General features: G+C 36.8%; 1 protein-coding gene across 3 annotated transcripts in view; it reads left to right on the plus strand.

Moving 5' to 3' along the window:
* HELQ (helicase, POLQ like) overlaps positions 1–15,005 on the plus strand; it is a 25,574-nt gene continuing 10,569 nt past the window's right edge. For 2 of the 3 annotated variants that reach the window (XM_051620107.1, XM_051620108.1), the window contains exons 1-16: positions 1–240; positions 563–1,301; positions 1,638–1,816; positions 2,399–2,599; positions 3,611–3,683; positions 4,158–4,255; positions 4,824–4,922; positions 5,638–5,783; positions 6,657–6,896; positions 7,753–7,894; positions 8,190–8,294; positions 8,821–9,040; positions 9,814–9,971; positions 11,610–11,708; positions 11,995–12,168; positions 12,790–12,903. In XM_051620107.1, the coding sequence (XP_051476067.1) occupies positions 88–240; positions 563–1,301; positions 1,638–1,816; positions 2,399–2,599; positions 3,611–3,683; positions 4,158–4,255; positions 4,824–4,922; positions 5,638–5,783; positions 6,657–6,896; positions 7,753–7,894; positions 8,190–8,294; positions 8,821–9,040; positions 9,814–9,971; positions 11,610–11,708; positions 11,995–12,168; positions 12,790–12,903 (2,940 nt within the window). In that variant the 5' untranslated portion in view covers positions 1–87. Of the gene's footprint in view, positions 241–562; positions 1,302–1,637; positions 1,817–2,398; positions 2,600–3,610; positions 3,684–4,157; positions 4,256–4,823; positions 4,923–5,637; positions 5,784–6,656; positions 6,897–7,752; positions 7,895–8,189; positions 8,295–8,820; positions 9,041–9,813; positions 9,972–11,609; positions 11,709–11,994; positions 12,169–12,789; positions 12,904–15,005 lie in introns of those variants that run through there. The other variant, XM_051620109.1, reaches the window with a different exon arrangement.

Raw genomic sequence — 15,005 nt, forward strand, 5'->3', positions numbered from 1 at the left:
CCCCGCCCCGCGCCGGCCCCGCTCCCTGGGCGGAGACCCGCACCTCGCTGACCCCCCCGGCACCCGCAGCGCCCCGGCCCGCCGGTGATGGCCGAGCCCGGCCCGGCGGTGCGGAGGAAGAGCCGCGCCGGCTCCGCCCGCAAGCGGAGCCGAGCCCCGGTGCCGCCGAGCGCCGTCTGCTCGCCGGTGCCTCGCAGGAGGCAGAGCTGTGGTAGCGAGGGAGCCCCGCCGGAGCGCGCGGTACGGCCCTGGGTCTGGGCAGCGGGGCGCCAGGCGGCCTGGCCGGACCCCGCCTGCGGGACCGCGGTCCGGGAGGGCCTTGTTTCGTGTGAGGCGGGGCGCTTTGCTTTACGCTGACCTGAAAAAGAAAAAACAGGGCTCGTCGCTGCCAGGTGGCTGCGTCTGCTCGTAGGTTGAGCTCCACAGAGTTGAAGGACGCCTTCCTTTAGGAGCCAGGCTAGGTTTTGCATGTGATGCGTGTGCTGTGCGCGTTGTGCTGTCTGCTGTGTCGCTACTTTGTCGCTACTTTGGAGTGTAAATACTCGTTTTTATGTTTTTACAGTGTAGCAACGATAGTGAAGAAGATATGTTTGGTGACTATGACAGCTTCTTTGGAAATGACTCTTTGCTAGCAGAAGTTGATGATATGGAGCACAAATGCCTGCAGAATAAAAACATGGATATTGAAGCCGCTGGAGTCACCACACTTGGGAATCTTCAGTCAGAAATTCACCAGGAAAAACAAGACAGTTTTTCTACTTCAGAAAATATGGTCGTCCTTAAAACTGATGAAGAGGATGCTTTCCAGATCAATGAAAATGACCCCATGGACAGCAATCAAGCTCTGACTGAAACTCTATTAGATGACTTGCCATCATCACAACTTTTGTATTTTGAGAAAATGGATGAACTGTCTCGTGGTCCTAGAATATCTCCAGTCTCAGAGAGGAGGAATAAATGTATAAGTTCTTCCTCAGATGAAATCAGGAGTCTGTCATCTGTTTGTCCTGATGGTGAACAAAAGAACAGACCTACCGACATTTCCTCAGACTCCAAGTGTGGTTTATTTAAAGCAGAGAGTCTTAAAGATCATCTGAAAAGTGCAATGACTGGAAATGCCAAAGCCCAGTTTCTGCAGGTCTCTAAGACCAAGCAGCTTAAAGAAGCTGTTTTATCTGAAGAGATTTGTGTTGCTAGGAAAACTATTGAATCTTCTTCTGTGGATATAGGCCCTTTTTATGGATTACCTAGCAAAGTTAAAGATCTATTAAGACAATTTCGAGGGATTGAAACACTTTACGGTAAGGTAACTAATGTTTGTTGGGAAAAAACCCACACTTGCTGGTGAAGTGTTGTCTGTTTTACCCATTACACTGTAGAGATATTTAAGCTAAGGTAACATTTAATGTAAACCGTGTTGGAAAGTGTTTGGTTTGTTTTTTATTTTGTTTTTTTTTTTTTGGCGGGTGAGAAAGATTGATATAGTTTGTGGAATACTTGGGAGGCTTGATCACTTCTATTGGTTTATTGATGACTCTCAAAGGCTAGTTTTAAAGTATTTTATATGAAACTTAAGCATTTTGATATTGATTAAGGAGCCCCTAGTGGCTGCTAGTAATTATTTTTTAATTTTGCAGAATGGCAGCATGATTGCTTAATGTTAGAATCTCTACAGCAAAGAAAGAATTTAATATACTCGTTGCCAACCAGTGGCGGAAAAACTCTTGTAGCTGAAATAATAATTCTTCAAGAATTACTCTGCAGGCAGAAAGATGTTCTGATGATCCTGCCGTATGTTGCCATCGTTCAAGAAAAGGTCTGGATATGGCGTTTCTGATACCGCTTATCTTTTCTGATATGCCTTGTTACTTGCCTGTTTTTTAACACTAATTTTAGCAAACTCCATGATTTCCGTAAATACATGGTGGGAAGTGAGTGACTTCTCCCCCTAATGCTGCTCTGAGGGTCAGTAATTCTGTAGTAAAACAAAATTAAATTATGAGGGGAAGATGCTAAGCTGTAAAGTGTGCTGAATTTTGAAAACAGTAGTTTTTGAAAGAATAGCTTTTTCCAATGTTCTGTATATTTCTGCAGTCTTATATTTGTACTGCTCACCTTGCTAAAGAGATGGTCTTTCAATAAAAACGAATGTTTTTTTGTATAAAGAAAAAGTTAATTTTAGAGAACAGATGCAACCCAAGCTTGACAATGTTTGTAAAAACGTCAGTTTTTCGATTTTAAGAGATAGCCATAGCTAGAATGTTTTCATTAATTAAAACAAGTTTGTTGTGGTGTGGGTTGGTTGTATTCATGTCGAGTTCTTGAGGCAGTTGTGAAATCCAAAATGAGCACAAGTTGTTCTCTAATTCTTTTTTTTTTTTTAATTTTTTTTTTCCAGGTTAGGGGTTTATCGAGTTTTGGGATAGAATTGGGTTTCCTGATTGAAGAATATGCAGGAAGTAAAGGAAGATTTCCACCAATCAAAAGGAGACTAAAAAAGTCTCTTTATATTGCTACTATAGAAAAAGGACATGCTCTAGTAAATTCCTTAATTGAAACAGAAAGAATTGATGACCTCGGTCTGGTTGTAGTAGATGAGGTATGTTACAAGATTTACGCAGATTTAAAGCATGTTGGTTTTTATGCGACACAATTATTAGCAAAGATGAGGTGTTTGATTACTTGGTATTCCTTTGAGTGTTTATCATTACATTAATATTACTTAACTAAGTTTTTCCGCATTGGTACGTAATTCTATAGTACGGAAAGTTGCTTTTCTTTAACGGAAGCATTTTTCCTGTATCAGGACAATAGATTTTATATTGACAGGTGTACTGCGTAGGTGATTAATTGCTTAGTAACTACTTGTCAGTTAGGCAGCTCCAATGGATTAGAAAATAAATCAATCACTTTATTCATATGGAATGTGATTGAACTCCAGAACTGAAGTTCTAAATGTGCAGCCATGAGACTTTGTGTCTGTATTAATAATGACTAAATTAACATAAGTAAGAAAAATATTAAGTAATATATGGCTCTGAGAATTGCCCCTTACTCTGCTTTTTAGTGCTGTGGCTGAGTTGTGCTACTAAGGTTTGGCTGTTGGATTTAATCGCATGTGTAACATCTCACAAGGACATTTAATTCACGGAATGCTTCAGGCTGACTGACCTTTAATACAGTAGCTTCTAAACAGAAGACAGCTACTTCTTCTGGTGATAGATGGCTGCTAAAAAAAATCTCTTATATGAACTTCCACTGTATGTGTTGCTTAAAACATGGTTTGTTTAGAATTGCCCTAGGCTGATGAATACAAACATCTGCAGACACTGTTTACTGTCAGGAGTTACCGTTTGTGTCAGTTATAGTCTAGTTAAATGGAAGGTAAATCTCCCTTTGTTTTCTCATGTGTCTGTTTTTCCATCATTCTTAAATGCGGTTTCAGTGAGGCTGTATTTCTGGAAGGAGCTTAGCAGTCAGAATTTTCAAGAGCAAGATCTTGAGGAAGTCCAACAGATACATTCCTCTCATTATTTGTTTAGGACTGCATTTATTTATTTGTTTAACTCAGTTAATGTTCTTGCATTTTGCTTTTCCTTTCTTTGCACAGTTGCATATGCTTGGCGAGGGAAGCCGTGGAGCTACGCTGGAAATTACACTTGCGAAAATTCTTTACACTAGTAGTAAGTCATGGGTGCAGTTAATGTTACTAAAATGCTATAGTGATGGCATCTCCAGAGAGAAATCATACTTTTGCTTGGTGGATTTGTGGTGTTCTGGCTACTTTTGAAAAACATCACGTGACCGTGCGTTAGTGTTTACTCAAGTATTTGTCAGTTGACCCTGTAATGCTGGGCTGGATGTTTCTGAAGCTTTTTTTACAGGTCCTCTCTGAGAAATCCTGAGTATTGTCAAATGTCTTCCATTTCTTTGTAGGAGCCCCTTAGCCATTCCAATTAAATGCTTCTATAGGGAAGGATTCCTTTTTTATGTTTACATCTTAGGTAACATAGATTACCTACAACCCATTTCAAACCTGGTACTTTGGCATTTAAAAAGACTAATGATGAAGAAGCAGGCTTATGAACATAACACTGAGCAGAAGTCTAAAAAATTGTGAACATGCCACTAACTCCATCTCAACTTCCGAATTGCAGAAAACACACAAGTCATTGGAATGAGTGCAACTTTAAATAATGTCGGAGAGCTGCAGAAGTTCCTGCGAGCAGAGTACTATACTAATAATTTTAGACCGGTCTGTATACAAAATATCATAAACTAGTAAAGAAGATACTTGGCTTTAAAGTCATAGCACATCTGTTTAGAGTCATAGTACAGCTTTTGTGCTTTATTTCACTGTGTAATGTGGTATAATGCCTTCTACTGCTGGCAATTGTACCAATGCAATAAATAGCATTGTAGACTTGTAAAACCACAAATGCCAGTACCTTTATATGTTGTGTTAAACCACTTGTGTGCTTTTAACTGGATGAATTTCTAAATTACAGCTGCTGTAATAATTCATTACAGTTCATTTGATAGAACTAGAATCTGGACTACTGGTGCTTGACTGCTATCATGACAATTGTTTATGGATACAGCATTTGTCATTATTTGTTATAATTAGTTTCTCAGGGCAAATAATGAAAGCAAGTAACTTTTTTTTAAATCTTGATGGGCTGGAATGTGCTTGTGTGCATGCAAGTATGTATCCAAAATGTGATGCATAAAAAAACATTAGCTGTACATGAGAAATAGCTTGATCTTTAGAAAATACTTGGTAATTTAACTGAAGTTTCTGTTTATGGCTTATCTCTCTCTAGGTAGAATTAAAGGAATACATAAAGATAAGAGACACCATTTATGCAGTTGACAACAAAGCAGAAAAAGGCTTTACTTTTTCACGCCTGCTTAATTTCAAGGTAAAGCCAAAGTGCTTATAGTTTCTTTGAACTATAGTTATTAAATGTATTGTTTTACACTGATTTGTTTACAGAGCTTTTACCAAAGCAATTACTTAAACGTGGTAGCTCATTTGTAATACCTATGGGAAAGAAAAATGTATTTTTGGGGGAGGAAAAAGGCCTTTGAAATGCTGAGCACTCAACTTGATTTTCACTCCTTTATGGCTCTTTAAAAAAAGGTTTCTTCAGTATTTTGATGTATGAAGAGCAATGAGTTTGAGTATTCGAAATATATGATGCCTTATGTTTTTGGGTAGATTTTCCCAATAGTTGGTCATTCTTAGAGGATACTAAAATAAGACCTTTTTTTGCTTTAGCTTATTACTGCCTTTTGTAGGGAGTCTTTTCAGCCTTTAAAAGTAAAGTGTGTGCTGTGCTAGACTGTGAGCACAAGAAACATCACCCTGGTCTTGCTAAAAGAATTTAAAGTATTCAGAGGAAAAAGCGAATTATTTGATTCTTAAATCCATGCATCCCTCAGTTCAAGCTAGATGTGTTAATAAACTCTTTCACTTGAGGTTTTGGGATGAAAGACATATCCTATGTCTTCTTGGAATTATGTCACATTAAAGTAAATTATATTATTCTACTAAAGGTTGAGAACAAATCTTGAGTACTCAGTTTGTGACTTAATTTCTAAATTTAAATGTTTGACAATCTGTGTTTATGACAGTATTCTAGTAATCTGGAGAAAGCAGATCCTGACCACATCATTGCGCTTGTTACTGAGGTTATTCCTAAATATTCCTGCCTAATCTTTTGTCCCACTAAAAAGAACTGTGAAAATGTGGCTTCAATGGTCTGCAAGTACCTCAAGACGTAAGTTTCTGTCATTATATTTTAGAATTGGAGTAATTGGTCAGAATTTAGGATTTATCTTCACTAGTTTGTAATTGATTTACCCTGGTGATCAGAAGTAGATACTTTGAATATGGAGTCATATAAAGTTGCTAACTGCATAAATGATAGCAAACTGCTCAAGGTCCATTAAACAAATGTTTTACCAAAAAAAGAAGCTAATTATTTGAACAAACTAGCTGAAAAAATGGTTACTTGAGGACAAATTATAAAGGATAAGGAAAACCATATTGAATTACTCAACCTTGCATCCCTCTGGCACTGCTCTCTGCAAGCTTAGAAAACATTTTCTCTATAGCCTGTTACGTGTCTCTGTTCCATACCTACTTTGCAAATGTAAGTTGTGAAAACTAAACCAGACTTTGTTAATGTATAAAAGAAACTTAAGACTTACATTTGGTTTCATTTAAATGTAATTTGATCAACTCACAATGGTCTAGCACAGTTATATTTTATGTAGGAAGAAATTGTGTTAACACAAACCAAAACCCTCTCTTGCTGTAAAAATGGAAACCATTTTTTATGTACCTGTGATCTTCACTACTTGCAAATACTGCCCCTGTTTCCTTTCTTTGGTGCAGTTGATATCCACACCCAGTAAATATTTGATCCCTTCTGCATTTGTGCTTACAAACAAGAAAAGAGTTCTGTTGCAACTTAACTGGTCTCCTGTGTTTTGTTATTTTAAAGTTACTGGAAAGAACAAATTCTCCAACCTAGATGTTAGAGGAAAGGATAATGAACAGAAACAGCAAGCATGTCTCTTGATTTTTATTTTTTTTTAAGTAGTTAGCAATTGATCAAAGTAATAAGATATTTTTTTTCTTGTCTAAGAGAATTTAAAGCTCTCAGGCAGAAAGAGAAACAAGATCTCATCAAGAACCTAAAGAGTATTGGAAACGGAAGTGTCTGTCCTGTTCTGAAGCAAACAATCCCTTTTGGTGTTGCTTATCACCATAGTGGCCTTACAAATGATGAAAGAAAAAGTATAGAGGAAGCATATTCTACAGGTGTCCTGTGTCTTCTTGCTTGCACAGCTACTTTAGCTGCTGGAGTCAACCTGCCAGCTAGAAGGTTAGTAACTGAAACAGATTTCATTGTTGCATTGATTTTTGCTTTGTAAAAAAAAATTACTAGGTTGGAAATATTGGCACTATTTAAAGTATGTTTCTGCTTTTACTAGCGAATGGGAAGCGTAAGGAATTTTGTGTTCAAGTAGGGAGACAAGACTGCAAAGCTTTAGATACGAGACCTGAATCAGTAGCAAGTCCTTCAGAATGCATAGCTGAAGAGCATTAATCTACCTGGATTAAGGAAATTTTAATAAATTGAGAAAATGCTTCGGTATTTTATTAATGTTCTCCAGAAGAATGGTGGTTTGTTTAGATATTCTCCTAAGACCAGTGCTTGAGTTGTGAAATAAGGCCTTTCTGAGGAGACACAGTTTGAATGTGTTTTAATACAAAATAGGTTATCTTTTCTTATATGAGTGCTGATGATACAGCTGCTGTGCTCCGTATGACCATAGGCTGTTTGCTAAGAGTCCAGTTTTGTGTGCATGTATGTTGGAATAGTGCATCTGAGGGGAGAATAAGTGTGTTTTTTCTAGCATAACTGGGTTACGGTCAGTGCTGTTGTGTAGTAGGTTTTATTTATATCTCGGTAATTTTCACTCTTAAACTCAGGCCTTTGAGTAGATGTAAAGACTAGTTCCAAAGGTTCTGCAAAACTTAAGAAACATGGCTTATCATTCAATAAACTTTAAATTTTTAAATGTTTTCCTGGATGATTGACATATCTGTTCAAACAAGAGCATTTGATTTTTATTAGTTGCTAAGCAAGGGACATAAAAAAGAATGCATTTGTAAAATTTTATTGCTGCTTTAGTAATTTCAATATAAAGCATAACTTATGAAAGACTTCTTTACAGGGTTATTTTAAGAGCTCCTTATGTTGCTAATGACTTCCTGAAGAAGAACCAGTATAAACAAATGATTGGCAGAGCTGGTCGAGCTGGTATTGACAATGCTGGAGAAAGTATTCTCATAGTGCAAGAAAAAGACAAACACTTGGTAATTTTTACAAAGCTGTTGGTTAATTTATATTGTTGAATAAAGCTGGTGGGATGAAGAGGAGGAGCTGAGCTGCCTAGGTTAATTTTTGTTCCACTTCTTAACATTGCAAGTATTTGACTTATGTAATAATACTTACAAACTTCCTTTCTGTTTTGTTTCCATATGTGAACAAAAAACGCTAGATCTGTAAACTTTCTTTATGAGCTGAATCATGCATATCGGTATTTTGAAAAGTGTAAAACTAATGCATAAGTATTTTGCTTGAGCTTAATATATTTCTTGTTCTTTCTAGGTTCAGGATTTAGTTAACAGTCCTTTGGAGAACTGTTACAGCAATCTTCTCCTGGAGTTGACCAAGGGAATGCAGAGTCTGTTGTTATCTTTGGTTGGACTGAAGGTATCAGTTACCTCTTCTCAGTGAGTAATTTTAGTGCTTGGGAATGCAAAAAAAAAATGTATCTGCTAATTCTATAGAAAAAAATCCAGACTTTTAAAACAGATTTGCTGCAAGTTCAGAACACCTTCTAATCAGGTAACAAGGACAAAGATTGGATTTGTCTTTTTATTTAACTCGGCTAGCAAGTAAACATGGAACATGACAATTTCCTTACATGTAAAAGTCAAAATTGTACCTACCTATGACATATTACAGTATTAATAGTATTTCCATTTCTGATAATTGATTAAAAATAAAAATTAACAGGATGCAGTAGCTAGAATAATAGAACAGATGGAAAGCAGTCCCATCAGATCGATCATAGACTGTCTGTCATTCTATTTGTTGTCATGTATATCTACACAAAAACATTTACAGGGTATCAAGCTGCTTCTATATTCAGTGATTTTTTTTTCATATAGCTTAGGAAATGTGTTATGTGAAACAACACCTTTAAAGATGCTAATTGCTTGCAAACCTGATGCAGATAGCAGTTACCCATGAGGAAGTCAACAATTTTATGTGCAGTACATTGCTGGGTGTTCAGCAGCAGCTGCTGTCTAAAGAGAAGAGCCTCTCAGATATAATTAAAGATGGGCTAGAAAACCTAATAGAAAAAGGACTTCTGAAAGGAAGAATATTTGAGAAGGACCACAATTCCAAATGTACTTTAACGATCACACCATTGGGTAAAGCTACATATAAAGGTAAGACTTTTTCTCTAGTTCTTACTGTAAATTTCATTTCAAGGAACCATCTCATTTCAGCCTTATCTCAGTTCACTGTGGTTTCCCATCTTCAGTCTGAAGTTGTAGAGAGTCAGTTCTGATTACTAATTTATGTTCTGGGCTGAAAATGGGAAGGAACAAGTGTTGTATGACTGAACATAATGGGAAAGAAATGTAATAATATTGGTCATAATGGGAGTAAAACCAGAACTGTATGCCCCCAAAAATTATTCAAAGATCTTATTGTAATCAAAATGGCTCATGACCTTGTTTTATAATTCATTGTTATAAAAAGGTAATGCAAACAGAGGGATTTCTTTACCTGGAGGGAAGCTTAGGAGGGGTAGGAAGCATACAACATGTAGACCAATTGTAATAAAGAAGAAAGGGTATCAGGAAGTTCTCTTTTCCTGTCATAGCTTAAAGATAGAGGGTATAGGATGCAATTGGAATAGGACAAATCTCTGAAAAATTCCTTCAATCTATGAGGTTGTTCCAGGACTTCATGAAAGCCAAGGCAATTCACAAACACTCCAAAACCACCCACAGAATGGACATACATGGCAGTAGGTGACTGTACTTCCTTCACTGCTCATGTTAGGTTACAGTGATTATCGAGGGTACAGTTATTTCTCTTCAATTTAGATGACATAATATGCTTTTGTGGAAGGAAATACTGACTCTGTGTTAAAATCTATTACACTTGACTGTATGCCTGTTTAAAATTGCAATATGTTGTGTGCTTATTATAGGGTCTATAGACTTGGCATACTGCAATCTTCTTTACAGAGAACTGAAGAAAGGTTTGGCAGGGCTGATTCTTGAGAGCAATCTCCATCTTCTGTATCTGGCAACTCCATATGATATGACTTCTAGCTGCAATCCAGATTGGATGATATACTTGAGACAGGTGAGAATTTACTAGCAAACATACATTGAGGGCATTTAGTATTCCAGTTTATTAAACTTCAGGGAAGTTTATACACGTCGCAAACGTAGATTGTGGGGTAATGATTTTATTAAAGTTGAGATATGCTATTTTATTTTCAGCCACAGCACATAGGTGCTGTCCTGTATTGCGTAAAAACCTGAGTTCTCTTTTGCATCTGTAATAATATTTGACCCTATCTGGGAGAAACAGTGGCATGAAGCACATCTCTTGATCTGCCAGTACTCCAAATCCTGACTCTAACCTTGGTTCTAGCCTATTGGCAGCACTGAACAGGTAAATTAAGTTTTGGTAGGGGGATTTAGGTTATGATTGGACCTGATGATCTTCAAGATCCCTTCCAACCAGGATGATTCTATGAGTCTGGTTAATCTTGAACGAGATTTTCCTATAAACTAGTTTTATGTAACCACATCATTGTAGTCTTGCCAGAAAATCACCATTTAAGTTTACCTTCTGGTGCTCACTCATTACATCTGCTGTTTAGGGAGTAAAATCCAGCAGAGGATGTTAAGTCTTAATCCTAATTTGATGTCTGAATCTAATGCTTTAACTCCAGCTGTGATTTCAGCTATGCCACTGTGATGAGTATCTTCCCACAGACTGCTATGGCAGCTGTAGCAGCACAGCCCTTTTCCTAGTTTTGCACACTCTGTCAGATCTACCCATAATTCATAGAACTGTAGAATCATTTTGTTTGGAAAAAACTTTAAAGATCACAAAGGCCAGCTGTTAACCTAACACTGCCAAGTTCAAAACTGCTCCCTTTTCTGTAACATCCTGGGTAGTTGGGGTGACACTAAAATTGATTTAACTTTGATAAAATATGTCGTTCAGAAATGGGCAGTTATAGGTAATTCAAAGAAGTAGGCAAAAAAGCTGCAGATCTGAATGTCGAGTGACTAAGCACTAAATAGAGATACTGAAAAAACATGGTTTCACTTTGAGCAATAGACTTGTGTTTTCTGTAACATTAAAGGACTAAATATCTGGAAATTCTTTTCAAAACCATCCTGCAGTCTGCAGAGCAATCTTTAAGCTTGGAGAACAGCCTCTGATCACCATTTGGGGAAGATGTCAAATCCAGGAAATACTTTAATGTTGATGACACTTCTTGGAAGAAATATTTGAGTATTTTGAAGTGACTTGGCTCTCTAGAAGTTTTAACCTGTTCATCTTGAATCTTAAGTATCACAGTAGATTTTTTTATCAAGGGATGTGAGAAAAGTGATGCTGTGTGTAGCTTAACACTAGAGTATCCTATACATTTATCAAAATAAAACTTTGTATGTATTCACATCCAAAGTTTATCAGCAGAACACACATTTATTTCCAAACTAGTGGCATTCAAGATGAAAGAATGAAAGCTTGTCATTCACAGAGGAAAAGGGAAAGCAAATCTGTTTGCAGGTGGTATTGGTATTATACAAATTTGATGGGTTTTGGTTTTTGATATATTTTTGGGTTTTTTTGTTTACTTTTGGTTGTTTTTTTTACAGCTAAATAGAGCATATTCACATTGTCTGCAGCTCTTCTGATTTGTAGCGCTTGTAACAAATTGTAAATAAATAGTCTTGACTGTAATCAATCTTATTTTAGTTCAACCAGCTAAGTGCAGCAGAGCAAAAAGTAGCAGATATTGTGGGAGTACCTGAAAGCTTTATTACAAAAAAGGCTTCTGGTCAAGCCATCAGAAAGGTAGGCTGGAGATTTTTCATACCTAAGATAACAGTTTAGTAATTTCTTTTGAATATTTACAAATTATAGGTTATTCTTCTGCTAGTGTTCTTTATTACTGTTCTATTTAGTAAGATTCTTTTAACCTTATTGGCTGCGTTTCTTCATGTTGTTCATTGTCTCTTGGTATATTATAGACATGCTTTAGAGATGTGAAGGAGTACAAATTAAAATAATTTCCTTGTAGCACTAACAGAACATGTTGAATATGATATTTGCTCTAAATTCTGACTTCCTTTCTTCCTAGAACGTGGACAGTGCTGTGGTAAACAGACTCTACCTGACGTTTGTCCTTTACACTCTCCTGAAGGAGACGAATATATGGAGCGTTTCCGAGAAATTTAATATGTCCCGAGGATACGTGCAAAATCTCCTCAATTCTGCTGCCTCATTTGCCTCCTGTGTTCTACATTTCTGTGAGGTACCATGTTAAATGAATTCCAATGAATCATTTGGGACTGGTTTTGAGAAATCTGGAGTCCTGTTCTCTGAAGTTAGAACTGAATACGGGTGTTATATTTCACCTTTCCTGTGCAAAACTGTTTTGTTTTTTTTTCAGCTTTCCTGTTAAAAAAATATTCTTCCTATTCAGAAAAGCGTGTTCATAGAGTGATATTTTTTAAATTAAAAATAAGCTTTATGCACTGATAATGCAAAAATATACAAACTGTTCAGGGCATTGATCAACATGAGCGCTGTTAGTGAAATAATTGACAATTTTACCTTTCTCTTGGAAAAAAAAGGCCACCTGGTTGTAGAATGTCATCTCAGGAAAACAGCTAAGTTGCTTGTATTCTTGGTTTTTTCCCCTCTATTGAAATAATGTGTTGTTTATCCTTCAGAACTACCCCAACTTTGGGATGTTCAACTTAAGAATAGTTACTGAATGCCACCCTGCAACTAGCTGAAAAGAGAACCAGAAATAGTGCTTCCCATGTTTAAAAGCTAAATATATGCCTGTTGCTGTAGCAGAGCTCTTATCAGTCATACTCTCCAAATACAGTACTTAGGATTTGACTTTTAATGATCTTTATCCTTGCAGGAATTGGAAGAATTTTGGGTTTATAAAGCTTTGCTGACAGAACTTACCAAGCAGTTGACATACTGTGTTAAGACAGAACTCATTCCTCTGATGGAAGTAGCAGGGGTTCTAGAGGTTAGTAAACCTGGCTTTGTGAAATTTTTCGGTGTAAACTTGTATGCTAAATGTTACTGTGTCTTTCAGGTATACCTGGAAGACCAAGCTAGTTTTTTTATTGAGAATTTGGCATAGTCCAGATATTCCACAACAGCCCTGGAGGCTGGTAGAAAAATGGTCCGTGGATGAAATTTGAGCTGGAGCGAACAATGTTTTTCTTCTGGCTGCTACCAGAGCAACAGTGAAAATACTGTATTTGGACAATAATTTAGCTGTATACTCATGTGTGGAAAACACAGTCCCGGTTTCTCTTGTGTTAAGGATTCTTCAGTTCATGGAAGTAAAGAGAAATAAGAACTTACATACTTAGATAAAAGATCCTCACATGTTTATATGAAGTCCTGTTGGAAACTTAAGTCTTTTACAGCCACTTGCAGTGCTGCATGTATTTTAAATGAGAAACTTAAACGGTCTCTGAATTGAAGACTCCTATTAAAGTAGAAAAATCTTTTGGGGTTTCAGTGCAAGGTTATAGGTAAACACTGTACCTCTTTGCAAAACAATCTGATTTGCCTGTCTAGTCTATTGCAGAGTCAGTTTGTCAGCAAACCACTGACTGTAGTGGCACAAAGGTTTCATTCTGAGATGCTGAACAATGATGAAGACTTAGAGCCTAATGGCTTTTTTTTTTTGTATATATCAAATTTTCTGAATTGGATGCAAAAGGTATATAGTTTTTTTTCATTACTTGGTCCATATGGGAGCATTTCTGTCTAAGGACAAAAGCAGCCTCAACAGCATGATTCCACTGAAGCTGTATTTTTAAAATGTTTTTTCAAAATTATTGTTATCACCAAGGTATTTCTGCACAGGAGTTAAAACCATACTGACAGTTTATATTTGTAGCGGGTAGACTGTCATCTTGAACAGGTGTGATTTTCTTAGATTTCTGTGGAAGAAATTGTAAAATCAATTTTAAGGTTACTGTAGCAAAAGAGAAAATTTTATTCTGCATATTTGCTTGCACACCTTTCAAAGAGCAATATATAGCCTTTTCATGAGATTTAAGTTATTAGTGGGGAGAGTCTATGTTATCAGTCATACTGTGCATACAGCAGCCAAATAGAGCACAGGAAATATTTGCTGGTGATTAGTGGTTATTTGTAGTTAATTTAGTTAATATTTTTAGTACTTCACATCAATGAACATGTACAGACCTCTATTGCCATGGGAGAAGATAATACATTGTAAGCCTATTATAAGCAGTTGAATGATAATACTCCATCAAATAAATGTCTTTCTGTTCCTTGTTGTCTTTAAGAAGCAGGGAAAAAAAAATGTTTGGAGATGTTGTTTATAGAGTGGATGTTTCATAACTCAAGATACTAAAGCCTTGCCTATGCTAAATTATCCTTTACTACTAGTGTAGAAATGCATTTTAATTTAATCTTTGTAAAGTTCCAGCAGTATTTCTTTTGTAAAATAAATGTTTATCCAGATACTCCCTGTTAACCAAATACTGCTTGGCTGCCCTATATACCACCAGGATCAAGCCAAGTTAAGAGAAGCAGATAATCACACCCCCTTAAACTGGTGGTAATCCAGAGAATCTCTTCTGTGATATGTCTCCTGTGTATATGAGTTCACAGCCATGACTTCACACAAAAATACAGACATAAGAAAGCTTCTGTGATTCTAAAGAAAAAATGTTAATAAGCTTGAAACCAGAAAGCAGTGGTTTTTTGTGGAATTTTGTGTTCTGTTCTATGAAAGTTCTGTGGGGAAAAAAAAGTGGGTAAAATCAGCCCTCATTTCACTTTAACATCTCTAAAGAATGCGAAACAGTCATTCCTGTTGGTGACAGTGAATGCAGAAAACATGATGACAAAAGAGGGTGGCAGAGTCAGTATTATCTAGGCTCAGAGGTAATAATGAGGAATCGATTCCTAAGAGCTGGGCAGGATAGTGTGGGGAGGTAACTCTTAGAGGTAAAGCTGTATTTTTTGCTAGTAAAGATTCTTGGTGAGTCTTCCTGTTTTTAGAAAGATAAATCAAAGAGAATTGGATTAACGTGCAAAGATGAAATGTTTGAGGTTGGTGCAGAGACTGGCACTTAATGG

Source organism: Apus apus, chromosome 4 (genome assembly GCF_020740795.1).
Source record: "Apus apus isolate bApuApu2 chromosome 4, bApuApu2.pri.cur, whole genome shotgun sequence".
Classification (NCBI taxonomy): Eukaryota; Metazoa; Chordata; class Aves; order Apodiformes; family Apodidae; genus Apus; species Apus apus.